We start from the raw sequence: 27,968 nt of genomic DNA on the forward strand, positions 1-27,968 counted from the left end.
CCTTCTATACAACAATTCCATCATTTAGGAATAGAGTATTATCCCAAACACTCTTCTCTAGTAATGAGTAGGTAGGAATTTATTTAGCCAAGATAAGTAGGCTGCCTCAGAGCTTCCCATAGGGAAAACTGAAAATCTGATTATTATTATTATTTTTTGGTACCATGGATTGAACTCAGGGGTATTTGACCACTGAGCCACATCCCAGCCCTATTTTGTATTTTATTTAGAAACAGGGTTTCACTGAGTTGTTCTTTGCATTGCTGAGGCTGGCTTTGAACTTGTGATCCTCCTGTCTCAGCCTCCTGAGCCACTGTGATTACAGGCATGTGCCACCACACATGGCCTGATTATTCTTTTTCTTCACGTAGTCTCTAGGTTGAAAATCCCTAGTAGAAAGAGGCACAGGATAAGGATGGGAGACACTGAGCACTTTTGAGAGTCTACCCCTCTGCTGAATGCCACTTTGAAGGGAAAGAAAAAGTCGAATGGCAATTTCCAGTCCATTCTAGGTTGGCCCCTTGGAGGCTCTGGCTTCTGGGTAATGTCCACAAAGTTCACAAGAGTTGTCAAATGTACATCTGTTCCTTGATGGGAATCCTATAGGAAGAAAGTCAATGACACTTTAGTATTCAATAGCCATTCACAAAGTCCTCCAACTTGGCTCTTATAATTTTCCCTGAAGACAGATCCCAAACAAATGCTGTAAGCAAGATTCACCTTTTTCTCACATTGGTTGTATGTAATTCTCTTTTTTTGTGAGACACAAGGAAATGAATTTCATAGAAATAGTCCATGACACTAGAACTATGAACAGTTATACCTACATAAAGACTGACTCTAGCTGACTCCATTTGGGAGCTGCCTGATATCAGAGAGGCCAGATGACAATTCTACAGCTGTTACGTGCTAAGCAGCTCTACCCTATCAGGTCCCAGAAGGCTGCAGGCTCTGAAAAAGCACACATATGCAAGTGGAAAGAGTATAAAAAGGTGAAATTTCATATTAGAAAGAAGGTAAAATTTTAAGGAAAAAGCAAAGAGCTCAGTAATGTAGATAAAAAACAAAACAAAACCCATCAGGTTCACACTCTTGGGTTCAAAAGAAAGAATCCTCCCAATCACACACCAGTTCAACTCAAATAAGATGGATATTCCCAGGGGAAAGGATGTTGTCAGGCTGATGTAAATATCTGATCTAACAGACATAGCTTTTGGTTGATTATGGCTGCAGCTGATGATGTCAAACATTGGTATCATGTTTACCTAAAATGAATTCATTTTTTTTCTCACTCTGTGCTTACCAAGCAAACTTCTGATTATAATTTGACAGAAATAACTACCTTGTGGAACCTAAAATGAAGAGTTTGTCATTTATTTTCCATAACTGTGATGCACTTTTCATCCACTGTTGTCTCTGAAAACAGTAAGCACCATGCTCTAGAAATATGATTTTACTTGGAATCACCTTTGTAGGGACTTCATTTATTTATTTTTGTTTGTTTTAAAATGGGTGTAGAGTCAGAGCTGTGATAATCTTACATGTCATATTGATTCCTTGTTCATTTGTTTTTAAACAGTGAGGGTCACTAGAAACTTGTCATAGAGCCAATGTAACTTCTGAGATGTTCAACCACACACATTTCAAGGACAACCAGTCTGGGAGGATGTTGCCAAGGGAATCCTGATATCAACCAAGTATCAAAAATTGGCTGAGACTAACCAAAGAAAATTAGATGTTTTAGGTAGTAAAGAATAAGTAATAAACATTCTTTGGATTTTAACTTACAAAAGGATTTAGGGTTAAGACTTTTAATATTTCCCCAGAAACTTTATAATGAGAAGAAGATACATATTCAAATTTTGGAGCAAATATGACATTGAAGCATGATAAGAGTGTTACTTTATTTCACTGTAGAATACTTGATGAACTACGGTGGTTAAGAAATACTTTGAGAAGGGGAATAGAACATGGAAAGAATTTACAGTTTGGGTTCAGTATTGTCTAGGATTTGACTGATTTCATGTGCTATTCAGACTCATTTCAGCAGGAGGAGGGTGATCTTTTTTTTTTTTTTTTTGGTGATGGGGATTGAACCCATGGCCTTGTGCATGCAAGGCAAGCAGTCTACCAACTGAGCTATATCCCTCCAGCCTAGGAAGGTGAATTTTTATTTGGCTACAGAAGAATACTCTGCAGAGCTATAATTGGAATTGGAATAGAGGCCTGATGATGGAGGAGTGCCGTATTGCATTAAGAAGCCTACTGCTACATACCCAAGGCATATCCATGTACCTGTATTTATAAGTAACAAAACTGTTATGTTAATCTCTACTTTTCTGACTCCTTTAAAAATATTTAAAAATTAAATTGACACATAATAATTGTACATATTTATAGAGTATATGTTTCTATGCATATGTGTAATGTATAATGATCACATCAGAGTAATAGGAATGTTCAAAATCTTCTGTTTTAAAATGTACAATAATTGTTGTTATCTGACTCCTTATTTTAATCAGTTTCAGAATGAGGCAGGGGAAAGAGTGTCTTTATCCTCCTCAATTTCCCAACTCAGGGAATTTCTGAAGACTTGAGGCCAGCCTATACTCAGAAATGACTATAAGAGATAATGACAATCCCAAGAAGCAAAGTAGGCCCAGGTCTACTCAAATATATAGTATCAAATCCACAGTGGTGTTTTGATGGCTAGAAACTTCACATAACAAAAATGTTTGAACAAAGTTGTTCTTTCAGATTTACCCAGAATATATGCTCATCACATGCTACTACTAGGCAGCAGTATAGACACATGTCTTTTCCCTCTGTACCTCAAAACTACTTTAATCCAATGAGAGGCAGATACAAAAGTTCCACTGGGGAGTCAAGACAACATAGGAAAACAGAAACAAGAAGGAGGCAAGGTTTCACAGGGGGAATGAAGGCTACCCAAAAGTCCTCAGAGACCAGACTCATGTGGCTCTTACACCCCTTAATGACTCTATAAGAGATAACAGGGAAGCAGGGATGAGCTGAAGGATATCTCCTCCATGCAGTCAGGCAAACTATCCTTTGCCCACCTCAACAAGAGACTGGACAATTTAAGCAGAGAAATTCTGGACTTAGGGATACTAGGCATAGAGGACAGAATGAGGTATGGAACTAAAAATAGGAGAATTATCATGAATCATAAAGCCTCTTTCCTTATCTAGCTCCAAAATATTGATAGATTGTTTTAGACTAGAGAGATTTCTTTGGAACAAATTAATAGTTCCAGCAAAGACACAAGGATACTAACATTTAGTAGTCTCACAACCCCAAAACAACTGTACTCACACCTAATTGCCTTACAATGAAGGCCAAGTAGTAAGCCTAATCCATGATTACTACTAAGTTTTCAAACAGCTCAACAAGCTGCTTGCTCTTACCTTGGGTAAACAGCTAGAGTTGACAAATGTGGGGAAACCCGCCTTTCAAATTAAAGAGGAAAAACTATAAAATGAACAGAATAAAAAAAGGAAACAGAGACCATGAAAGATGAATATGCAAAATTGTCAGTATCTTCAAAGATATGTAAGAAAAAGATATACTTTTTATTATAGAAAAGATTTCAGAATGGATAGATAGCTCAGTGAGAGAGTGCTTGCCTAACATGCTTAAAGCCCTGCTTCATCTCTGCACCAAAAAGAAAAAAGTCAGTAAAAATGTTAATCAGAAAATGTTAATCAGTAAACTGTGAATCTGTTAACACAAGTAAGTTAACAGGAAAAAATGTTTTCTAGGAAGAGCAAAAAGATAAGAAATAGACAAGGAAAACTATTTGGAGAATCAGTCTAGTGTCCCTATAACCCATTTATAAGAGTTCCAAAAACAACAGAGCAAGTAGTAAGAAATAAATTATTAAACATTTAATAATAACTAAAATCGCAGAACTGAGTTCCCAGAATTTAAAAAAACCCACAAATTATTCAAAGTAATGATGAAGAAAAGACCTACCCCCAGGCTTATACTGTGGAAGTTTCAGACTAACAGGAATAAAAAGAACCTAAAATGGCTTCTAAGCTGTTCTGTATAGTATTAGAACTAAAAGATAGTGGAAGAATGTCTTCAAAATCCCGAGTAAAAATAATTTTCAATCTAGAATTTTGTATCTAACCCAATAATCAGTTAGGCATCATGATAAGGGTTGAATAAAATAATTTTTAGACATATAAACTCATGAAAAAATGTACTTTCCATGAATCCTTGTTCAAAGAGGCTATCAGAATTGGAACTCTACCAAAATAAGACAGTAAGCTAAAAAGAGGGGGAAAAAGTAGCACCCAGTTAACTGTGAATCTGTTAATACAAGTAAGAAATCAGAATAATCCTAAGATGGCAGTAAAGAGAAGTTCCATGACATTTCTTGGGCAGCAACGAGTCCACATTACATCAGGTTATGAAGGGAATATATGGGAAAAGGTGGAAAAGATAGATTATATGGCAAGTTCACCTGTTTTGAAAACTGCATTGAGAGAAATTTACACAGCTGCTGTTGGTAGAGTACAAGAAGTGTTAGCTATTAGCTTAAAGAAAGCTAAGAATAAAATATGAGCTAAGTATAATATCAGGAAAAATAGAAGGTTTCACAAAAATTGAATTATTTGGCTTAGCATGAATATTCACTAATCATAATAATGAAACACTGAATATTGGTATAATAAAATATTTAATGTAACTAGATTGGGAGAGTGGTGGGGGAGTAGGAGGAAAGTAACAGATGCTTCAGGAATTAACTAAGTACATATATTGTTTAGAAATTAAGGTAAATACCAGAATAAACAGGAAAAAGACTTAAATGGGTATAGTAAATTCTGGAGAGCAGGATGGTAAGGGGTGACATGGCACTTTATTTTTAAGAGATTCTCTAGTCTGGCTTTTTGTTGTTGTTTTACTTGTAAGGAGACTTTTATATTCCTTCACCATTGAGTCATTGTTAAATGGCCATTTGGGAGTGAATATTCATTCCCAGGTACTTTGCAGGCAAAAAAAAAAAAAAAAAGGAAGAAAGCCTCAGGCATACCCACCAAAAATGGAAGGCTGATGAACATACAAGATTTACTACAAAAAGCAAAATTACATTTGAGGAGAGTCAACAGGATATCACATTTAAGAAATAAAAGAACTAGATGAAATGCCCCAGTTAACAACTTACTTATCATCTTTGATTCTTTCCCCCTTGACCCCCATATCTAAGAAATCAAATCCACCTGTGGCACCCCTACATCTTTTGAGTTCTAACTATGGCCTTCACAGTTCCACTTGGGTCCAGGTCATCCCTCTTGATGAATTTCCACAGCAGTGTTCTAAAGCCTCCCCTTCAGTATTGCCTCCCAGCTTCTAGGATGATATCTATCTCATTCATTGCTCTAGCTCTAGGTATGCATGGTTCTTGGTTGAAAATAGGCACTCAAGAAAGATTTAAAAAAAAAATGGTGGAAATATTTTTGAAGGTGGGGAACTAATGTAAAATAACAAGAGATTTAAAAACCACAAGATAAAACAAGAACAAAACCCCCACAAGATAAAAATCATGTGTCATGGCTATTTAAAAGTAAGCAATTAAGTGCATGCCTGTAATACCTGTGGCTTAGGAGGCTGAGGTGGGAGGATCGAAAGTTCAAAGCCGGTCTCAGCAATTTAGCAATTTAATGAGACCCTGTCTCAAAATAAAAAATAAAAAGGGCTGGGCATGTGGCTCAGTGGCTAAGCGCCCTTCAATCCCTGGTATCAAAAAAAAAAAAAAAAAAAAGACAAAAATTACAGATCTATTTGATCCCTTAACCCTTCCCACCATAGGATCCTTAAAAGTTCTGCCTAATTAATTAATTAACTAATATACTCACTTATTAATAAGTATTTTAAATGAAATGTTTATTTTTCATTTAAGTAAAGTGTGTTGGATGGGAAGAGCACGGAGAGGTGGTTAGAGAGAGAATGGATTATGGGATCCAAAATACAGTTTGATAAGCAAGATAAGTTCTGGTATTCTAAAGCACAGGAGGGTGATTGTACTTAACAATTTACTGTATTTTTCAAAATAGCCAGAAGAGAGGATTTTGAATGTGTACTAAAATATCATTCTGAACTCTATAAATCTGTACAATTACTGTGTGTCAATTACAACCAAAAATAAATTGCCTCCATAATTGTGAAGGTTTGGAACAAATGCAGCTGAGTAGATGGTTCAAGGAACTGAATTACACTTACCAGGTCACTGGATAATACTGATGGTCATCAACCCATTTTAGAATTTGAGTTTTAATACTACACACAATACAAAATTTTGAGTTGAGTTCTGAAGTTGAGTTGTGTTCTGAAGTCTAAAGTTTTTCTATTTGCATTTTTAAACTTACACGTACAGACAAAACTAGAGAAATCACTATTCAGTGTATGAGCACTACAAAAACAACTCTCAATGTCTGCTTGCCTCATTCCTTTTATCAGACAGACAAAAGACACATAGGCAAGTCAGCACATTTCTTTTACTATGGATCCAGTTCTGTTACATATGGTTGACTTAATTTATTTCTATTTTAAGCTATAATATTTTATGATGTTTATTTCAGAAATTACTACCAAGAATTCTGTTTTAATTCTTTGTGATATTTGACAGATTTATTTGCTACAATTCAGTTTTCAATGCAGCAAAATCTTTTGTACCCAAATAAGATTTACTTTATAACAACATGAAGAATTTGGATTAGGTTTTATTTGACATTGGTAAAAAGAAGTACACCCCACATACTATATTACACCTTTGAAATCACAACTTTTAAACAAGTACATGTCATTTCCTCTATGACAAATCATTACAAATGAAAACCATTATTATTAAGGAAAAAGCCACAGATTCTCTTAGAATGTAGTTTTCATAACTACATTGAGATTATGAACTAGAATAAACATATCTTTGGCTCGAGTGTGCAACTTATTACTAAGCTGTAAGAGTTCTTTATTTTATGTAAAAGAACACTGCCATGTATGTGTATTGCAAATGTTTTCCACTAGTCAGTGGCTATATTTTTCTTAAACATTTTTGTTCATTTTAATATTTTTATTGAGTATAATTTATAAACAATAAAATGTATACCTTAAGTGTTTTAAGCTCAGTGAGATGAGATAGTTTTTTTTTTTAATTTTTTTTTTTTTTTTAGTTCTCAGCGGACACAACATCTTTGTTGGTATGTGGTGCTGAGGATTGAACCCGGGCCGCACGCATGCCAGGCGAGCGCGCTACCTCTTGAGCCACATCCCCAGCCCTAGATAATTTTTTTAAAAATATTTTTTGTAGTTGTAGACAGAGAGCATCGCTTTATTTTATTATTTATTTTTTGCCATGCTAAAGATCAAACCCAATGCCTTATACATTAGGCAAGTGCTCTGCCACTGAGCTATAGCCCTGGCCCAAGATCTGATATATGTCCACTATCTCAGAATTCCTTGGTGCCCTCTTCCAATACAATCCCTATTCCTCTTCTTGAAGCAACTACTTTCTGGCTTTTATCACTAAAAATTATGTTTGCCTTTTCTTATACTTCACATATATGGATTTTCACATTGTATTTGTGTGTGGCGGGGAGGGGGGATTCTTTCACTGAAACAAAATATTTTTGGGATTCCCTCCATGTTGTTTTGTGTACCAGTTATTCATTCTGTATTAATGCTGAGCAGTATTCATTTGTGTCAATGTACTATAATTTGCCCATTTTCCTCATGATGGATATCTTGGTTTATTTCCATTTTTGTGCTAGTACGAATAAGTTCTTGGGCAACTATTTTTGGGGGACATACATTTTGTTTTCATTTGGGTAACAAAACTAAAATTGTCAAATCATAGACAAGATCAAGTGGTTGTTTTTCATTTCTTACAACAATGCTCTTCATTCTTGGAATTTGTTCCATATTAGCTATTCTAGTGAGTATGATGTAGAATTCATCACCTAATTACTAATGATATTGAATACCTTTATTTGTTGGATATTGATTTATCTTTTCCTGTGAAATATCTTTTCAAATTTTTGTACCATCATAGTTTTTTTGATCCTTACATTATTTACTTGTAGTTTTTTTTTACAATCTAGATAAGAGTCTTGTCAGATAATATTTTGAGAAATGTTTTCTCCCAAATTAGCCTGACTTTTCACTTCTTTCATAATGGTATATTTTGTTGAGCATATATTTTTTTTACACTCTATATAATTAATGATTTTTGTTACTTGTCTATGAAATACTTGCTTACTTAAAAAAAGGAGACTTAGTAAATTTAAAGTTTTATGATTTCAAATATTATGTGTTGATCTATGATCCAGGCATAAGTACTTTTGGCATATAGAGTGAGATAGGAATTGGAGTTTGTTTTCTCCCCATATGTTCCCCCAGTAGTTCTAGTTTTATCCAGTTATTCAAGTACTGACTGCTCAATTTTTTTCCTTTTCACATTGATTGATTTGTGGATCTGCTTTTGGATTCTTTAGTCTGTCCCATGATCTATTTGTCTATTGTTAAACTAGAGTACATCATCTGAGAATCAGAGTAAGTTTTGAAGTCTTGAAACACAGTATTCTAAGTCCTTTGCATTTCCATGTAAATTATGGAATCAGATTGTCAAATTCTACAAAAATGCCTGCTGGGATTTTATTGGGTTTTCATTTCATCTATACACCCATCTAAGGACCGACATCTTATGTTGAATCTTCTCCATTAATCACTTATTTAGATCCCTTTAATTTCTCTCAAAATGTTTTATAGCAAAGATGTCTTGCATTCTTTTTTTTGCTTAATTGTTCCTGGTTTATGTTTTGTCATGCTATTGTAAATGAATAAATTCTTTTTTAGAATAACATCTGGTTATTTTTAGCCGTTTCCTTGTGACTTTAAGAAAGTGTAATTTTGCGGTTGGGGTTGTAGCTCAGTGGTAGCGTGCTTGCCTAGCACATGTGAGGCACTGGGTTCGATCCTCAGTACCACACAATAAGAAAATAAAAGTATTGTATCCATCTACAACTAAAAAATAAAAATAAAAAAACGTATAATTTTAAGAGCAAACTATCTTGTAAAGAGGTAAAGAATATAGATAAGTAAAAATAAGAAATACAAATTTCCATCATTAATACCATTATTAATATCTGTATCTGTATATACAGTTACCTACATTTACATTTTAACTATATGAAATTAAACCATTCAGGATATTCTGTAATCTGCTTTTGGAGAAAATCAGCCTCTACCTTTTCATGTCAATAACATTTTTTTTTCTGTCTAAAATATAGTCCACTCATCCAAAATACATGTATGAAGACACACATGGGTGTCAACCTACTTTATATACAAACAGAGATATGAGAAATTGTGGTATATTTGTGTAATAAGAATTGTAATGCAAAAAACCAACAAAGTACACGTATAAAAGCATGAATTGGCATGAACATACTTTATTTACAAAGATATGAAAAATTGTGCTCTGTATGTGTAATAAGAATTGTAATGCATTCTGCTGTCATGTATTTAAAAAAATAAAATCAATTAAAAAAAAAAAGAAAAAAAATATAGTCCACATTCAGGTTTCCCTAAGTATCCCAAAATGTGCTTTAAATCATCCAAATTAGACTCCAGTTGGAAACATGAACATCTCATTTGTTATATCTACAAGTCTCTTTTAATCTAATACAGATATGGTAATTTTTATTAGAATCGTTAGATTTATATAAATATAAATAATTTTGTAAAGGCCCATGTAAAGAAAATTTTTCTTCAAATAATCACACTATTTTTAAGAAGTTACCTGACTTCTGGCATTTTAGGAGAACTACTGATTTAAGGAAAGTTAAATTAAGAAGCATAATCTCTAGAAAATAATTATAATATTCTTCCAGGGAAGGTTACATACAACTTCTCCATTTTTTTCCCTTAGGGACAAACATGTTTGAGAGAGAAGCCAATAAAAACTTTAAATTTCCTCACTTATTTTAAAGATATCAATGAAGTTATCAAGATTTTCAAATGAGTCATAGAGAATAAGTTAAAGAATGAATGATTTCAAGTGGTTATATATTTAACATATGGAACACTGAGCAAACTTTAAAAAGCTCTTTAAAAACAACGCATTGATCTAGGTGAGTTTCTTTTCTACAGGTTATTAAAAAAAAGAATCATGGAGGGGCTGGGGTTGTAGTTCAGTGGTAGAGTGCTTGCCTCACATGTGTGAGGCACAGGGTTCAATCCTCAGCACCACAGAAAAATAAATAAATAAAATAAAAAGAATCATGGAAAGGGGCAAAGTACTTTTACAATCTAATAATTCATGAAGAGATAAAGGCAAACAGTGACTGATTGATGCCGGAAAAGGAAAGGCTTTAGTGACAAAAATTTTACTGACTTCCATGGTGATGAAGTCCCCAGAAAGGAGAAACAGAATGCCTTCTTACCAAGCCAGCTACTTCCTAATCCTTTCTCCAGTAGCAATTATTTCTAATATCTGATGTTGAAATATTCTTAATATTCTTAAATTATTTTGTCTTATGTTCCTTATCTGCCTTAGTATACTGCCTATTTAATTATGTGATTGAGTTAGAGGTTCTGAGAGTGGTTTCAGGACATAGATAAATTCCTTGAAGGGAGTGTTTTGTGTGTGTTTCTCTAGTAAGTCATTAACTGTCAGTGGATTCTCAATGGGGTCTATAAAATTAAAAACCATTAAAACTGACAGGTAGCTGGGTCAGCAGTTTCTCTGGCATATGCTATTTGACTGAAGTATAAAACACAGCCAACTTTCAATTACAATGAATAAAAGACACTTATTAAATAAAACAATCTAATTATCTTTGCAATCTGGTCAGCAATGAATTCTCTGAAAGTGTTTTTTAAATTGCAAATTGTGACCCAGTAGGGGGTTGTGTCGAGCATTTGGGGAAAAAAAAAAGGCAATAAGCTAGGATAGAACAGAAATATCAGAGAGTACACTGTATACAGTAAAGGTATTGTTTTATAAAATGCTACTTCAATTTTATATTTATGTGTGATATAATCTAGGTCATGATGTAAAACACATTTCTTACTCTGGGTAACAGCCAACAAAAATTAAGAATTGTTGCTCTTATACTTGCTTTTTCTGTTTTGTCTCAAACCTTTATATGCCATTTCTATGGAAGCTTGGAATAAAAAAGGTTAAAATGATAAAAATAATAATGATTATATGATAATCAATATATACTAAGTATTCACTGTGTGTCAGAAACTATGTGAAATTTATAATCTCAATCTGCAAAACCAAATGAATATTATCAATTTTTCTCTATTTTTTTAAGAAAAGAATACAGATTTAAAGAAGTATATACCTTAATTTATACTTTAATTTATATCTAGGTCTGATTCAAAAGCCCATGCTTACCACATCAACTTCAGGCAGTAGGTCTTCTAGAAAATCTAAAAAGCAGATGATTCACTTAATGATAAAAATAAATTGAATATTATAATTTTAGATGGGTTTGAAGCCTTGGTTCTATGATGCTATACTATTCTTTATACTTACTTGTTTTGGTTTAAATTGCTATGAAATATTCTATAAAACTAGCTAATTTAAAAAAAAATATTTTTTAGTTGTTGGACCTTTATTTTATTTATTTATATGTGGTGCTGAGAATCAAACCCGTGCCTTGCCCATACGAGGCAAGCACTCTTCCACTGAGCCACAACTCCAGCCCCAAAACTAGTTATTTTTTAAATAAAAAAAGTTTATATGCAGACATGAGACTGAAGTATTTTATCAATCTCCAAATTTAAAGACTTACATTATATAAAATTATAAGCATTAGAGTACCCTATAATTAAAGCTACTTATTTTTATGTGTTTTTTGTGAGAATTTGAACCTTATAAGAAACACATAAAATTACTACCTCTCAGATAGTAAGTGTTCAATAAATATCTAGCTTTTATTTTATCATATAAAAAGACAGGGAAACCTACACAGTTTTTTGCTTAAAATTTCCCCTACTTTATAGTTTGCCCTTAGGAACTCCCCCCAAATTGCTAGTTCATGTGTTATACAAAAAAGGAATTTAAAGTGTTTTTATAGCCACATCTGTATGTGAAAAATCATTTACAAATGATTTATCCAGCAGCTTGATTTCAAGGTTCATAAGGCCCAATGCCTAGCAGCCCAAGCAGATAACCTGAATGGGAGGTGGAAGGGCAAGAGTAGTAGGCATGTGTGTTGTGTGCATGAAGGACAGTGGGGTACACTATCTAAAAGAAATCAGACATTACGATTCAGTGAGAGAAGATTTTATGCTATGCAGGAATATATTAGGGTCTGTTGTCAGATTTTCAAGGAAAGTCAGAAATCTGGATGTCTGGGTAAAATTTCCTGATTTTTACATATTGGCACAAATTAAAATAACAAAAACAAAAACCACTTTGTGAGCCAAACAAAACAAGTCTACCAGGTAAATACAGCCTTAAGCTGACAGTTTCCAAATTTGCTTTACTTTTAGGCCATCACTTCAGGTACATAAGATGACTGATACAATCTAGGTGAGACTATTACCAACTACAAGCTTCCAAAGGGTGGCCAGTGGGGTGGGGAGAAGAATCTCAGAATACATATACTTTGTAAGTATAACTCCTTGTTATCTTAGAAGCTTTGACACAAGGATGCCAGCTGAGAAAAATTTCCACAGGAAGTTCTGAGAGACAAGTCTATGTGGATAGGGAAATGATTTAAAGTGAAGGATAAATAATCATAAATGCATAAGGAAAAGTGAGTATGTTTATGAAATTTCAGGAGAAGATTTCCTTTCAGGATTAAAGAAGCAAAAGAAAATCTTCCTAGATAGATGATAAAGTTATCTTTATTATAGAAGAAAATGCTTGCATATAATTAACTTTTTTGATATAATTCTGTTGTTTCATAACTCCTTATACTTTTAGAGGGGCATGGCATGGAGATGAACTTCTCAAATTAGGCCATAAAGGTAAAAATTTTTAAAGCAATTTTTTTTTTTTTAGTTGTAGATAGACACAGTATCTTTATTTTTGTTGGTTTATTTTTATGTGGTACTGAGGATCAAACCCAGGACCTCACACGTACGAGGCAAGTGCTCTACCACTGAGCAACAACCCTAGCCCTAAAGTTAAAAATTTTTATATAAGCAAAATTACCTTTGCAAATTCTTTAAATCACCTTTAAATTCTTTTAGTATATACCACACCAGCTCTTGATAAATTGAAGACAACTTACTTCATCGTTAGAATAAGTAAAGTTTCCTCAGTTATGCATGATTAACGCACAGTTATAATTCTCAACTGTTATCCCCGCTGGCCGGGCAGATTAAATGACTGTAAAGTGTGGTTTTATAGAGAAAGAAAAATAACTTGTTACCTCTGTTAACTACTTTAAAAATATACTGGTTAAAATATCTAGATAAGAAAGTGGTTATACTCTGGGGACAGGAATTAAAAAAAATTGGGAAAAAAATAGATTTGTTACAAAATGTTAATTTGAGTAACCAGGCAGGGAGGATAGATTTGAAAATTAATTGTGTCAGTTCATTCTAAATAAACATTGTTTGGTAACATAAATCGACTCTCAGAAGTTAAAAAAAAAAAAAAAAGATCTTTTTTTTTTTTTTTTAAAAGAGAGAGTGAGAGAGAGAGGGGTGGTGCTGAGGATCGAACCCGGGGCGCACGCATGCCAGGAGAGCGCACTACTGCTTGAGCCACATCCCCAGCCCCCCAAAAAAGATCTTGTCATCAAATGGCTACCAAGCCAAACTAAACTTTGCAAAGTATGTGGTTCCGTATGAGTCATGACTTACCCTTATGGTTTTGTAGTGGTATAGGAATCGGGCTCCTGACACTTGAGCTTGTGGATTAGACTGAAGGCCTACATATGCCCACAACACCTGGATCTCCAAGGAAACAGGTATGAAACAGCAGGAAGTACAGTTCATAATCTGTGGAGGGTAAAGAAGCAAATGCCTGAATGACCTGATGGCTACCTAGTCAGTCACCATTCATTAAGTAGCCACTGTTTCTTTTTAAAAATATTTTCTTAGTTGTTGATGGACCTTTATTTAACTTATTTATATGTGGTGCTGAGAATCAAACCGGGTGCTTAACATAAATAGGCAAGTGCTCTACTACTAGGCTACAACCCCAGCCCCAAGTAGTCACTATTTCTTAAGCATTATAAATAATACAGAAAACAGTATGGCTTAGAGGAACTACAAAAAAGTTCATCATAGACAATAATATTGTTCTTGATCTTAAAAAATTATCTTTGAAAATGGAAATAACTAAGATATTAATAAAATGTGCAATGGTTAGAAGAAAGCCATTTCTGGCTGGGGATGGCTTTGTGGAACCAAGATGAGTAACATGCAACCAGGAGAAATAGACAAATTTGGGTAGAAAGGGGGCATATAAAAAGGTTTGTTCAACTACACAGAACATTCTTCAGGATAGACCATGTGTTAGGACACAAAATAAGTCTCTACAAATTAAAAATATATCAAAATCATATCATGTATCTTCTCTGACTACAATGGAATAAACCTAGAAATCAACAAGAGGAACTTTAGAAACTGTATTATTAGAAGATACATGTATCAACATGCTCTTGAACAAAAAAGGAACCACTGAAGAAATTAAAGGGGAATTTAAAAATTTATTGAAAAAAATGAAGATGGAAATAAAAAAAAAACAGAATTTATGGGATAGAGTAAAAGCAGTGCTAAGAGGAAACTTTATAGCAATAAGTGTCTACAAAAAAAAAGTAGAAATATTTTAAAAAACAATTTCATGATACAACTCAAGGAGCTAGAAATATAATAACAAACCAAACCCCAAATTACTAGAAGGAAAGATAAAACAAAGATCAGAAAAGAAATTTAAAAAATATAGACCAAAAAAAAAATCCCAATATGAATGATCAACAAAATGAAAAGTTGTTTTTTTGATTGAAAAGATTAAAAAAAAAAACTTGGTAAGGCTTTCATTAGGCTAACCAAAAGAGAGTGGGGGGAAGGAGGGAGAGAGGTAAGGAAGGAGGGAGGTAGGGAGGTAGAGAGAGGGAGAGGGAGAGGGAGAGGGAGAGGGAGAGGGAGGGAGGGAGGGAGGGAGAGAGAGAGAGAGAGAGAGAGAGAGGCCAAATAAATAGAATTAGAGACAAAAAAGAAAACAAGTTACAACTTGGGGGATTGGGGTTGTGGCTCAGTGGTAGAGGGCTTGCTTAGCATGTGTGAGGCACTAGGTTTGAGTCTCAGCACCACATATAAATAAATAAAATAAAGGTCCATTGACAACTAAAAAAAAAAATTAAAAAAAAATTACAAAAACTGATACAAAAGATCATCATTAGGGACTATTATGAACAACTATACACCAACAAATTGGAAAGCCTAAAAGAAATGGATATACTTCTGGACACATATAACCAACCAAAATTGAACCACAATGATACAGAAAACATGAACAGGCCAACAATGAAGAAAGAGATTGAATCAGTAATTAATATGTCTCCTAATAAAGACATGACCTTACTCCTGAATTCTATCAATGTTTTAAAGGAGAACTCACATTAATTCTTTTTAAATTTTTTGAAATTCTTTTTAAATTTCAAAAAATTGAAGGGAAGGGAACCCTTCTAAACTCACCCAATATTACCCTAATGTCAAAACCAGAAAACACACACACACACACAAAATAATAAAAGAAAATCATAGACAAACATCCCTGGTAAACATAGATGCAAAAATTCTAAAAAAAAAAAAAGTTATTAGTAAACTGAACCCAACAGCAAATCAAAAGGACTATATCCATGATTAAATGGGATTTATCCTAGAGAGGCAAGGATGGTTCAATATATGAAAGATAATCAATGTAAAATATCACATCAACATGTATGAAGAAATTAAGGGAGAATTTAAGACAAAATTAAGGGGGAATTTAAGACAAAACACATATGATCATCTTGATAGATGCAGAAAAAAATTTGATAAAATTCAACACTCTATTATGATAAAAACTCTCAATGAATTAAATGTAGATGGAAAGAACCTCAACATGATAAATGCTATATTTGACAAACCATAGCCAACATCATGGTGTACAGGAAAAAGTCAAAAGCATTTTCTCTAAATCTGGATTAAAACAAGGTTGTCTACTTTTACTACTGTTATTCAATATAGTACCGAAAGTGTTAGCCAGAATAATTTGAAACAAACACAAAAAAGGACTATATATAAGGGGTCTGGGGTTATGGCTCAGTGGTAGAGCACTTGCCTAGCATGTGTGAAGCACTGGGTTTGATCCCCAGAACCACATAAAAATAAACAAATAAAATAAAGGTATGTGTCCATCTAGAATAATTAAAAAGAACTACATATAAGAATAGAGAAAGTAAAATTATCCTTGTTTGCAGACACATGAGTTTGTAAATAGAAAACCTAACGACTCCAGCAAAAGACTGTTAGAACTGGTAAACAAATTCAGTAAAGTTGCAATATACAAAATATTCAAAATCAACAAAGAAAATATTTATATGTCAATAACAAACTTGCTGAGATGAAGTCAAGAAAACAATCCCATTCATAGTTTCTACAAAAAAGTTAAAGACCTAGGGATAAATTCAACCAAGGAAGCAAATGACTTTTACAATAAAAACTATAAAACATTCATGAAGGAAATTACAAATGACTCACAAAAATGAAAAGACTTCCCACATTCATAGATTGGAAAAATTAATGCTGTTAAAATGTTCATGTAATTGAAAGTGATTTGCAGATTTGATGTAGTCTCTATCAAAATACCAAAGGGCCAGGACAGGTAGTGCATACCTGAAATCCTAGCAACTAGGGTGGCTGAGGCATGAGGATTGCAAGTTCAAGGGTAGCCTCAGCAACCTAGTGAGGTCTTAAAGCAACTTAGGGAGAGACCCTGTCTCAAAATAAAAAATGGGCTGAGGTAAAGTGGTAAAGTGCTCTGGGTCTAATCCCTAGTACCAAAAAAAAAAAAAAAAAAAAGACAGAAAACAAAACAACAACCAAACTCCCACAAAAACAAAAGCCAAACAAAAATAGTGAGGTTCTTCACAGAGATTAAAAAAAAAAAAAATCCCAAAATTACTATGGAGTACAAAACACCCCAAATAGACAAAGAAACTTGAACAAAAAGAACAAAGCTGGAAGTGTCACCGCACCTAATTTCAAGATATACTACAGGGTTATGGTAAGCAAGACTAGTGTGGTACTAGTATAAAAACTGACACATAGATAAATAGAAGAGAATAGAGCATCAGAGATAAATCCATCTTTCTACAGTCTTCAAAATTTTTTCTAAGTAAAGTAAATAAGTAAATAAGTTAGGTGTAAACCTAACTTGAAATAATGACTTCAAATAAGCATGCTTTCTTACATTCTTCCTGAATGACAAACACATTATCTGTAGAAGCAAGGATGATTTTTAACCCTACTTTCCATAATGTATAAATTTGGAAAACAAATCACTATCAGAAAATGTATTTCTCCTTACTGAAACACTGCAATTCTTTCTGAGGATCCTGGTCCACCCTCCTTTCTGAGCTGGGTCAGCATTACCAAAGATGGCAACATGCTCTGGTGTAGGCCTTCCATGCAGGGTCTGACAAATCTCCTGCTGCAGGCGGCTGCAATCTGTATCCATCAGCCTGTAATTAAACATGATGGAGGCCAATGCTAACATATAACCATATTAGTATATGAATCCAAACATTAGAAATAATATTATGAAATAGATTAGAGGAAATAATACTTGGTAGGCATTAAGAATTCTTATCAGAAAAAAATACAATATTATTTAATTTAAAGACTATTTCTAACCGCATTCTTCTGAACTGTCACTTAAAGTATTAATAAGTTACCACAACAACATATTCCCTACAAGCAGAGACAAAATTGTGGGAAATGTTACAGAAGCAAAGTATCACCTGAACTTGCATCCAGATATTGCATTCACTCCAAACTGTACTTCATATCTCTTAATAGAGCAAGTTCCATATCCCTGGCTTTGCAAGAGGGTCATCTGAGGTGAAAAAGTTATGGTCAAGGAGAGCATAACAGAAAATAGAAATTGATAGAGGCAGGATTGGAAAATGTATGCTTCCATTATTCCCATAATAATATTTTAATTTTATTACTATTAGGACATAAGTTACAAATTTGTGCTTTTTTTCCTGTAGTAATTAAAAACCACATAATTATTCTTTTTCCAAAAATAGTTAACCATATTATTGGTATATATGTATCTAATTAAAATGAGCAAAAACTAATGCAATTCTCATCTTCAGACAGCCTAACAGAAATTTAAAAACTTTTGGAACCACTGGCATTTGGGAACACAGTGTATTAATCATTGAGTAAAAAAGATCCTGAATACTTAAAATTGAAGGAACCTTGAGAATTTGAAAATCCAAAAGATCAGTGGCTGCAGCGTTTCTCTTTAAGCTGCAACAGACACCCAACTCCAAAAAGGATACTGAGTGACTTGTATCACCAGTTCGAACCAAGAGTGGCTTCCCAACAATATAGCCTGGATTCCCACTTCTAGGACCAGTAAGAGAAGTAGACATGCTCTGTTGAAAGGCCTGCAGGAGGAGTGAAGAAAAGTCACTTATTGTGAAAAGCATGCTTTTCTACCTTCCACTGCCTAGCTTCAAATCTTTCCTTAAGGTAATGCAATAAATGAGCTGCACTGAACAATCTGGCTTCCTTCCACAGTATAGTATTTTGCAATTTATATTCTAGCTTCTCCTTTATTTATTTTTCACTAAAATAAATGGAGTGATCCAAATATTGAAATTTACTATAAATTAATTTTACCAAGGATTACAACCAAAGACCTACCAAGGTTTCCTTAACTATATTTCTTAAAAATTACTATTATCATCATTATTACTTTTGGGCACTGGGAATTAAACCAAGGGGTGCTTAATCACTGAGCAATCTCCCCAGCTCTTTTTATTTTTTACTTTGAAACAAGGTCTCCCTAAATTGCTTAGGGCCTCGTTAGGTTGCCGAGGCTGGCTTTGAACTTGCCATGCTCATACCTTAGCCTCCCAAGCCATTAGGATTAGAGGTGTGCACATTGCACCTGGCACCATTATTGTTTAGGGACTTAATTATCCTATCTGTACTCAGAGGAATTTAAATGTGATTTTAAAATACATTTCAATGAACTACAGACGTTCCAGGGACGAACTGTGAGAGACACAGGACTTGGTTGTCATAGGGTGAAGAACTCTGCCAAGTTCAAAGACAGGAGAGAAGTAGAAGAAAGCCAAAAGACTAGAAACTTAGCCAGGTGTAGTGGCGCACACCTATAATCCCAGCGGCTTGGGATCAGGGGTTCAAAGCCAGCTCCAGCAATTTGGAGAGGCCCTAAACAACTCAGTAAGACCCTGTCTCTGAATACAATATAAAAAAGGGTTAGGGATGTGGCTCAGTGGTTAAGTGCCCCTAGGTTCAATCCTCAGTACCAAAAAAAAAAAGACTAGAAACTTAAATTTAATGGAAATAAAATGATGAAATGTTCAGCAATACAAGAAAAGCTAGTTAAAAGAATTTCTGTGGGATGCTGAGTTCATGATTCAAAATGACTATTTAAAACAGAGTTTTGACCTAAGTACTTCTTTGCTGTGTTTCAGACAGAGAATCAGAGAAAATGTTAATAAATATGTTGAATACCATCTCCTCTACTTAAATTAAGAAATATGTAATCTCAAGGCCTCAATTAACAGATTGAACTAGGTTTTCTGATCCTTATTCTATTAAAGATGGATTATAGAAGCAGAGGATTATTTCTAACCTGATAATTCTACCCCCCACAGTCCTCTATAGAGAAGGGCTCTAACCCTGAAGTGAATGATGAATTCTTGCTGTAAGGAAACATCTGGCTCAATGGTCAGGTTGGTTTGTCCAAAACTGACAGAAACTTTCTGGATTCCAAAGGTCCCATTGGTTTCTATATCATAGATGACCTGGAATGTAAAAGAATCAATTAATAAAATAGTTATTGGGCTGATTATGTTTGGGATAGAAGATTTTCTATGGATAATCAAACTGAATAAGTGACTGAAAAAGTAATCTTAAACATGTCAAAAACAAATACCATGAAAAAATAAGAGGGTTTTATTAGTTACATTTGTATATAAAGAGAGACTGAATAGAACTTTTTGAAAGAGTTCATGGAAAGGGTGAGTTTAAGAAAAATAAGTTTTGATTTGGGCCAAGAACTAGAAACAGAGGCAGAGGTGAGTACTGAACAAAAACTGAGTTACTTGATTTCCACAATGTCTGACAATAAATAAGAATATAGTAGGAAGCCAGGCACAGTAGCTGGTGTCTGCAATCACAGCAACTCAGGGAGGATCCTGAGTTCATGTCCAATCTAGAAAATATAGCAAGACTCCAATATGTCAAAATACATTCTACTGTCATGTATATCTAAAAAGAACAAATAAAAAAAATTTTAAAGACAGCTGGGAATAAAAGTCTCAAGTAATTAAAGGTAACCATAAATTTCTGAGCACATTCTTCATAATGATCCTGTAAGATAATTATTACTTCTTTAGGTTAGAGTCATTAGAAGAGAGAATAGAGTAACAGAAACTGATTAATCTATTTCAGACTTTCAGATGACTCTACCTGTGTCAACAGAAGAAAATGTGATCAGGCAGTAAAAGCCAGTAACAGACTGCACCTGGGCAAAGGAAGAGTAGTCAGAAATAATTTCAGTGTTGTGAACCTGAAATACTGGAGGATTGTGGCAATGGACATGACTGAATAATGGTAGGGAGGAAGCCATATGCTCATCTCTTAAAATTCAGGCAGGGTCAGTCTAGCAATTAATCCAAGATGAGGCACCTCTGGCAATGCTGGTCAACATGCATCATCATGCATCATCATGTTTCCCAGCATCCTTACCTGGGAAACAGCATTCTGACAAGTGTTTCCAACCAACAGCGGAGGACTGGCCTGTGAGGCAAGTGTTACAGGAACCTGGAACTAGCAAGAGAAAGAGCAAAAGCAACTAAAATAGAAAGCTCCATTTTTTTTCCTTCTAGCTACCTATGATGCTAAAATGAGAGTTTCCCATCCCTTTGACTATTCCTTTTCTTTCTCCTTCTACTGCCAGCTTATAACTTAAGTTTAAGTCACTCTAAATCAGCACATTTCAAAAAAAATATTTCCAAAACACTAATTTTATGAGATATAAAATAAGAATAAAAGTTTTAGAAATACTCTATCAGATACTCCCTCAGAGATTAATTGAGGCCCTCTTACCTGTTAAAAAAAACTCTAAAAAGCCCATCCCAAGCCCATGTGATTGTGATACATCAAGGTTACATTTTCTTCTGCCATTATAATCTTGACTGAAATTGCCTTATATGTAAAGGAGCCAAATATAATTTTTCCTTTTTCATGTTGAATGGCATCATACCTTCATATTCTGCAGATCAGTCAAACCTGTTGGAATCTATAAAGTAAACAGTGAAATCAAAAGTGTGCACATACAGACCTTGTAGTTTCATATTACCACCAACAGACTTTGTTTGAGGGGTTGGGGAGACCAAAATATTAGAATGATTTGCTTACTCTCTTCCACTTGACTCTTACACTAAAATGTCAGGGAACAGAGCTAGATGGGAGGTAGGGTAGACTACAATACTTACCTACCCTGACAGAGCTCTATTGAATAGCAAGAGGTTTAGTGAAAACCTCCTCTTATTCTCTCAAGCGAATCCCACTAGCCAGGAGGGTGACAATGTTTTATTATGGACGTATATCCCTATTTCCTTTCATATTTCTTCAAATGATGGTGACAAGAGTGCAGAGAGAAGGACACCCACCTTCAAGACTGTGAAGTTATAGTAAGAGGCAGCATCCAGTGCTGGATCCAATGTACAGCTATTTGTCAGGTTTTTGAAGAAACGAGTACAGGTTGTACTTTTACTTTCTAGGAAACCTTAGAACACAAAGAATTAAGGCAATGGAAAATGATCAAACCTATTTTAAATTGAGCCAATAAGGCTGGTATTTCTACCCTAGACTCACCTGCAGGATTTCTGTCAGCACAGAGTTCCCCAGTTCCCACTCCTGCAGGCTGCCTCAGCAAACTTGTTACAGACCACTTGGGGAAGTAAGTTAGAATGGGGTCCCCAGCCTGAATAAAAATATGGGAGACATTTATTCACAGTGAAATTGAATTGAATTATAGCAGAAAAGAAAAAGTAGAAACAAAAGTTAATTCAGTGGCTTGTTTATATTTACATGATTGGCACTGTCCTTCAAAAAAGTCAACAATGGTTTACTTGTTGCAGGGAGGTATCACAAAGATACCTTGCCAATAGTCTTATGATGAGAGGAAATAAAAGACCAAACAATTCCATCCCTATCCCCAGACTCACTCTGTAAAAAAGTGGTGGCAACTGAGTTTGCAATGCTAAAGGGAAAGATTCGCCTCCAAACTCTACAGCCAGGGCCTGGAAGTTGGTTGCGTTGACCTTTTGGAGCTTCTGGGAATAGTTTAATTTTGCTACAATGTTTTTAAAAAGAAAAGAAGTTTAGTTAAAATAAAAACAAATATTTTAAAATATATGGCATGCCAGATAACTAATTTTTTTCTTAATATTTATTTTTTAGTTGTAGTTGGACATAATACCTTTATTTTACTTATTAATTTTTATGTGGTACTAAGGATTGAACCTAGGGCCTTGCCCATGCTAGGCAAGTGCTCTACTGCTGAGCCATAACCCCAGCCCCCAAATAACTAATTTTTAAAAATATTTTTACTGAAGTATAATATGCATACATTTATGTGTATAAATGCACTAAAGTATAAACTCAAAAGAATTTTTACCAATTCATATACTGGTATTACTACCACCCAGATCAAGTTATAGAACATTTTTTTAGAAGGTTCCAAATCAATCCTCCACCTTCAGAGATACTAATAATTCAAATTTCTATTACCTCATAACTTATTTGTAACCTGTAATTGGATTACTGTTTTCATATTAAGATCTAAGTTAAGAATATGGTCAATAAATGTCAATTCCAAGTCTTTAAACTCCAAGAATGTGCATGATTAGCAACTTGTGACAAAAAAGGAAAGCTCAATAATGCTCCTTATTTGGTCTGTTTCAGATGAGTGAAGCAACAAAGTAGTACTGTTTCCATAGGAACATGGCAAACTCAGAGGCAATATCTGATCTTTTCTCCCCATTCTGTTTCCTTGAAACTTCAACTGACTAGTTCTAATGAAAATGTTTCCACGTCTCAAGCATATCGATTTGTTGGTTTTATTCCTTTCACCTTATATTTCCTACATTCAAGATTTCAGATACTCTAAAAAGGTATTTTCTGCAACAATGATATAATTTCTATTATAGCTATGTATAAACTTATCTAAGCTTCTGCAGCCATCTCTTTACAGCACTTCAGAACCAGGACAGAGATGTAGGGAAAAGGCCCTGGTGCTGTTCTCTGTTCAGAGGGCAGCAGATGATAGATGATTACCACTTCTGTTAACTTGAGAAAAGAACATAGCAAAAACATGTTCAAGTTTGTTTCTTCATATAAATATGGTCATTTGAACAGAATCAAAAAGGTAACAAGAACAGAGTCACTGAAAGCTAATAAGGATTCCACATTAAATAAGTTTGACCTTTATCCTCTGCAATCACAACATCTCAGTTATTTGAATTTTCAGCTTTCCGATACAGCATGAAATAAACATAGCTCTTAATTCCAGGGACTACTGATACTATATACATTTCCAGGATTCTTACTATTCAGAGTGAGTTGCATGATTACTGTCACCTGGGAGTTTGTCAGAAATGCAGACTCTCAGGCATTCAAACCTAGAGTCAGAATCTGCATACTGACAAGATCTGCAGGTGATGCATATGCATATTAGAATTTGAAAAGCCCTGTTCTGAAATAGGTGACTAACATGCCACTGGTCTGGAGACCACCTTCCACCTCTGATCAGACCAGAAATCTTCCAGGGCCTGAAGCCTCCAAACTCTGAAGCTTCAAGAAGCTGTTTATCATTTCCTTCAGAACTCACGCCCTGAAAACCACATAGAAGAAGTATTTACCTCATATAAAATAGTTATTTCTATCCTTGTAAATAAAAGATAAAATAACAAGAAAAACTAAGAAAGAAGATGAGCTGAGATGGTAAATAACCATCTCGCTATTTTTTTCATGGCTTAAATCAGTAAGAGAAAAAGTAACATTTTCTCTCTAACTTCAGTGTACAGATATTGGCAGAGGGATGATAAACAAGGATAATGCAAACAAGAAACATAGGATATAGAGGATACATAAAGATTTTGCTAAAAAGGTCTGCCTCCATACATGATATACTATACCTAAGAGAGTTTAAAGGTACAATTTCAAATGAGGAAGGAAGCCTATACACCATCTGACCCAATCTCATTAGGAAATCTGGACACTCAGAGGTAAATGAGCTGCAAAGGGTCACACAGCCAGCAGTCAGAGCCAGAGTATACCAGAGTATCGCCTTATTCCTGGTCAGGGGTTTTCCCCACTTTGTCATGCTACACAGACTTGGACCAAGAGCATCCTTTATTGATCATTATCAGAAGATTCAGACTGTAGGCAAATAATAATGTGGTTCATACTTTCCAGGTTCTGACATGATATTTATATAAATTGACAGCAAACAAAAAACTTCTCTGAGTTCCAAGGGAATGACTTTATGAGTGCTTCAGGACTTTGGAACATGGGATCACTTCCAACTGCAATGAGCAAAAAAAGATTCTTGCAAGGAGTAGGGATTTTAAAATGCAAAGAAAAAGGGGAATACTTGAGTCAAGGAGAAAAGTAAACAAACTTGGGGAGAATGCAAGGCATATCTTGAGGACATTAAGTAGATGAGTTTGGCCAAAACAGAGGATCAAAGAGAGTGATGGAGAAAATCCTGGAAAGGAGAGTTGGCTTAACTATTAGAAAACCACACTGTCAGGTTAAAGAAATTGGATATTATTCTCTAGGTAATGGAAAGTCATTGGAGTTTTTTGAATAAAGAAACATCATAATGTAGTATTATGGAACTAATAATCTAGCAAAGTGATTCTCTATGGCTGTGTAAGTTTGCTAGGTGCATATATGTGAAGAAGGTAGGCAAATAATGAAGACCAAGAGAAGCTTTTTCCTTTTTCATACTAAACATGAATCCATTTCCCAGTCTCATTCAGGGAAAGTACATTGATATAATTATCCCCTATTACTATTGGAAGTAGCCATATTTTTTCAAGCTTTGTTGGTGAAAGAAAGTTCAGAACCTCTGGTACAGAAGCTATATGTAGGATGCTATGGGAGACAGAAGGAGAGAGTAAAAGTAGGGAGCACCAGTTGGATGCTATGGCAATAGTCCTAAAATATGATCATAAGGCTGGAGTTAGAAGGCAGCAGAAAGTTTAGAAAGGACAACTTAAGTGGCCATAGGTCTCCTGATAACTGCTTTCAAATCCAAGTACTCTCAAACCAAAAACTTGTTATTTTCTGAGACAAGTATAGTTTTGGGAATTTCTTTTCTAAAATTCAGATAAAATCAGGATGAGCTGACTATAGTTTCAAATCTTTTAGAAATGATAAAACCATCACTAAAAAGTTTTTAAGACCATTAAAAAACCCCAATGATACCACTTTGCATCTTTATTTATTGCACTCTACAGTTATATAGCACTTTCACATCCATTAACAGTGATATAAATTTTTCACCTTATAGTTGAAGAAACAAACTTAGAAGTAAGGGATTTGTTCAAGTTTGTGCAAGTGGTAAGAAAATAGCAGTTATTAGTTTCTATCTAATGCTCTTTCCCCCACATTGCTGCTTCATGAAATAAAAACAGGGTTGGCAAAGACTCATTAAAAACATTCATGCAAGTATTATTCAGTGCTTATGATATATCAGAATCTGGGAATTGAGTGAGTGATTTGGTGGAGATTGAGTAAGTGGGGGGATATAGTCTATCTGTGATTATATGAGCTACAAGCCTTAAAATTAAATTCATTGAAATTAAAGTTCCACATGCATTATCTGATCCATAGTCAATAGTGCTTAAGAAGTTTCAAATATTCTCTAAAAAGAGAGGGGGGCAGAGGAATGGGTAGAAGGAGAGGGAAAGTGATAGAGATTCAAAGCATAAAAATAATAGTTTAAAAAAGAAATGGGAAAGCCAAAAACATAGTCACTTCTCAAAAAATGTTAGGTAATAAGAACAGCCAACATGTTTTTACTCACAGTTGTTCACGAGGACACAAAACTGTCTAATTCCATTTGAATTGGTAAAAACTCTTGAAGGAAACGGGGAATTACTCCTGAAGATAAGAGAATTATCTACACACACCCAGCTTGAAGACCTGTGAGGAAAGAGGATGAGGATATTTAGGAGGGGAGAGGCAGGTGTAAAGAAGAGTGCCCTCAGATACTTTGGCACCTCAGGTGCCAAAGAGAGAATCCTTGGGCTACCCCAGTGCAACACCAAAGTCCTCCTAGTCTTAGCTGTTCTAGAGAGTTAGAAAAGGAAGGACACTCCCGGAAAAAAAACAAGGTAACATTCTAGGAGTGCAAATAGGGTTAGGAGGCACGAAGTCTAACTCTTTCCACTTGCAAATATTACCCAATCGAGGGCTCAATCCCCTTTAGGATTCACCTTACGCTGCCTGGAAGGCAGAAGGAGAAAACGGTCCTCGGATGGAGAAGATAGCAGTCCCTGTCGCAGCAGCAATTTAGATCGCAGGCACCAGGAGTCAAGTCACAGATACAGATCGGTAAGACTATCAAAGTGCAACAAAAAGAGAGAAAGTGGCATAAGGATGCCTAAACTCGTCCAGGTGCTAAACCTCCGCTCCCCCCGGCCCCTCGTTTCCTACAGCGCTTTCTGCTTTGTGGCAATTGTGTTCGTAGAATTTTAGATCAGATAAGTCAATAGTTTCCACCCCATAATTCTTCCCCTCACCTGGGAAGAGGTCCATGGACCTATTCCCAGGCATCGATGGGGTCACAGGAGTAGGGCCCACGGTAAAAATCCCAGGCACGTCCTGGGGAGTTGCAGTCTCCACCGAAGAGGATTGGGGGGTCCCGCCCTGCGTCACCGGCCCCAGGACTGCAGGTGTGGGTACTGCCCCCGTTGGGAAAAAAGAGGGCTGATGCTGGGCGCCCTCAGGGAGCATCAGGACGAACACAGGCAGCATCAAGAGCTGCAGGGTACACATGGGTCGGTCGAGGCGTTGGATAGTCTAACTCAGGCCTCCACGGTCTTCAGACGCGAAGCTGAATGGGCGGAGTCACACAGCGTCCTACGTAATCCGTAAGCGACCGGTCATTGGCTAATGGCGATCGTGGGGAGTTCTTCAGCCAATAGGAGACAGGGTTGTTACGGCTCTTTCAGCATCCTTCAGTCTGCGCCCTCCTCCTTTGGCCCTGCTGGGCGCTGCTTCCGTCGCCTGGCAACCGCCAGGGGCGAAGGAACTCTTTGCAGGTTCTCTCCGCTAGATGACAGCAGAAGTCCAGCAGACATATCGCAGAGCCGGGTTCTCTGCGGACTTGCAGTACTGGAAGAGGGAGCCCTTCCTGGGCAGAGAGAAATCTGCCCAGAAGAAGGAACTAGAATCGCATATCTTTTCCACCCCGGATTCCTACGGTGAGAAACCCTTTTATGGCAGGACCGGAAGGGAATTACACTGAAAATCATACACCTACCCCCTACCCCCTTTTGTGAATCTTCTATAAATATAGTATTGAGGGAGAAACATATTAGAAATAATGCTCATTCAGCTCCTTAACCTTGAGAATAGTTTTTAAACTTCAAAAATTGCATCATGTTATTAAAAGTGAACTGCATTTTTGTTGCTAGAAA

At 35.3% G+C, this 27,968-nt stretch overlaps 1 protein-coding gene across 1 annotated transcript; it reads right to left on the reverse strand.

The window, feature by feature from the left end:
- Tctn3 (tectonic family member 3) lies at positions 1–27,359 on the reverse strand. The gene is made up of 14 exons (XM_026394816.2): positions 27,069–27,359; positions 26,763–26,886; positions 26,351–26,469; positions 22,482–22,609; positions 22,129–22,237; positions 21,924–22,039; positions 21,515–21,550; positions 20,998–21,078; positions 19,926–20,051; positions 18,552–18,659; positions 18,003–18,097; positions 17,570–17,723; positions 13,855–13,992; positions 1–600 (listed from the first exon to the last, which is right to left on the reverse strand). The coding sequence occupies exons 1-14, from the start codon at positions 27,322–27,324 to the stop codon at positions 364–366; spliced, it is 1,827 nt and encodes a 608-aa protein (XP_026250601.2). The 5' UTR covers positions 27,325–27,359; the 3' UTR covers positions 1–363.
- Positions 27,360–27,968: the final 609 nt, after the last annotated feature.

Source organism: Urocitellus parryii, chromosome 5 (genome assembly GCF_045843805.1).
Source record: "Urocitellus parryii isolate mUroPar1 chromosome 5, mUroPar1.hap1, whole genome shotgun sequence".
NCBI classification, from domain to species: domain Eukaryota; kingdom Metazoa; phylum Chordata; class Mammalia; order Rodentia; family Sciuridae; genus Urocitellus; species Urocitellus parryii.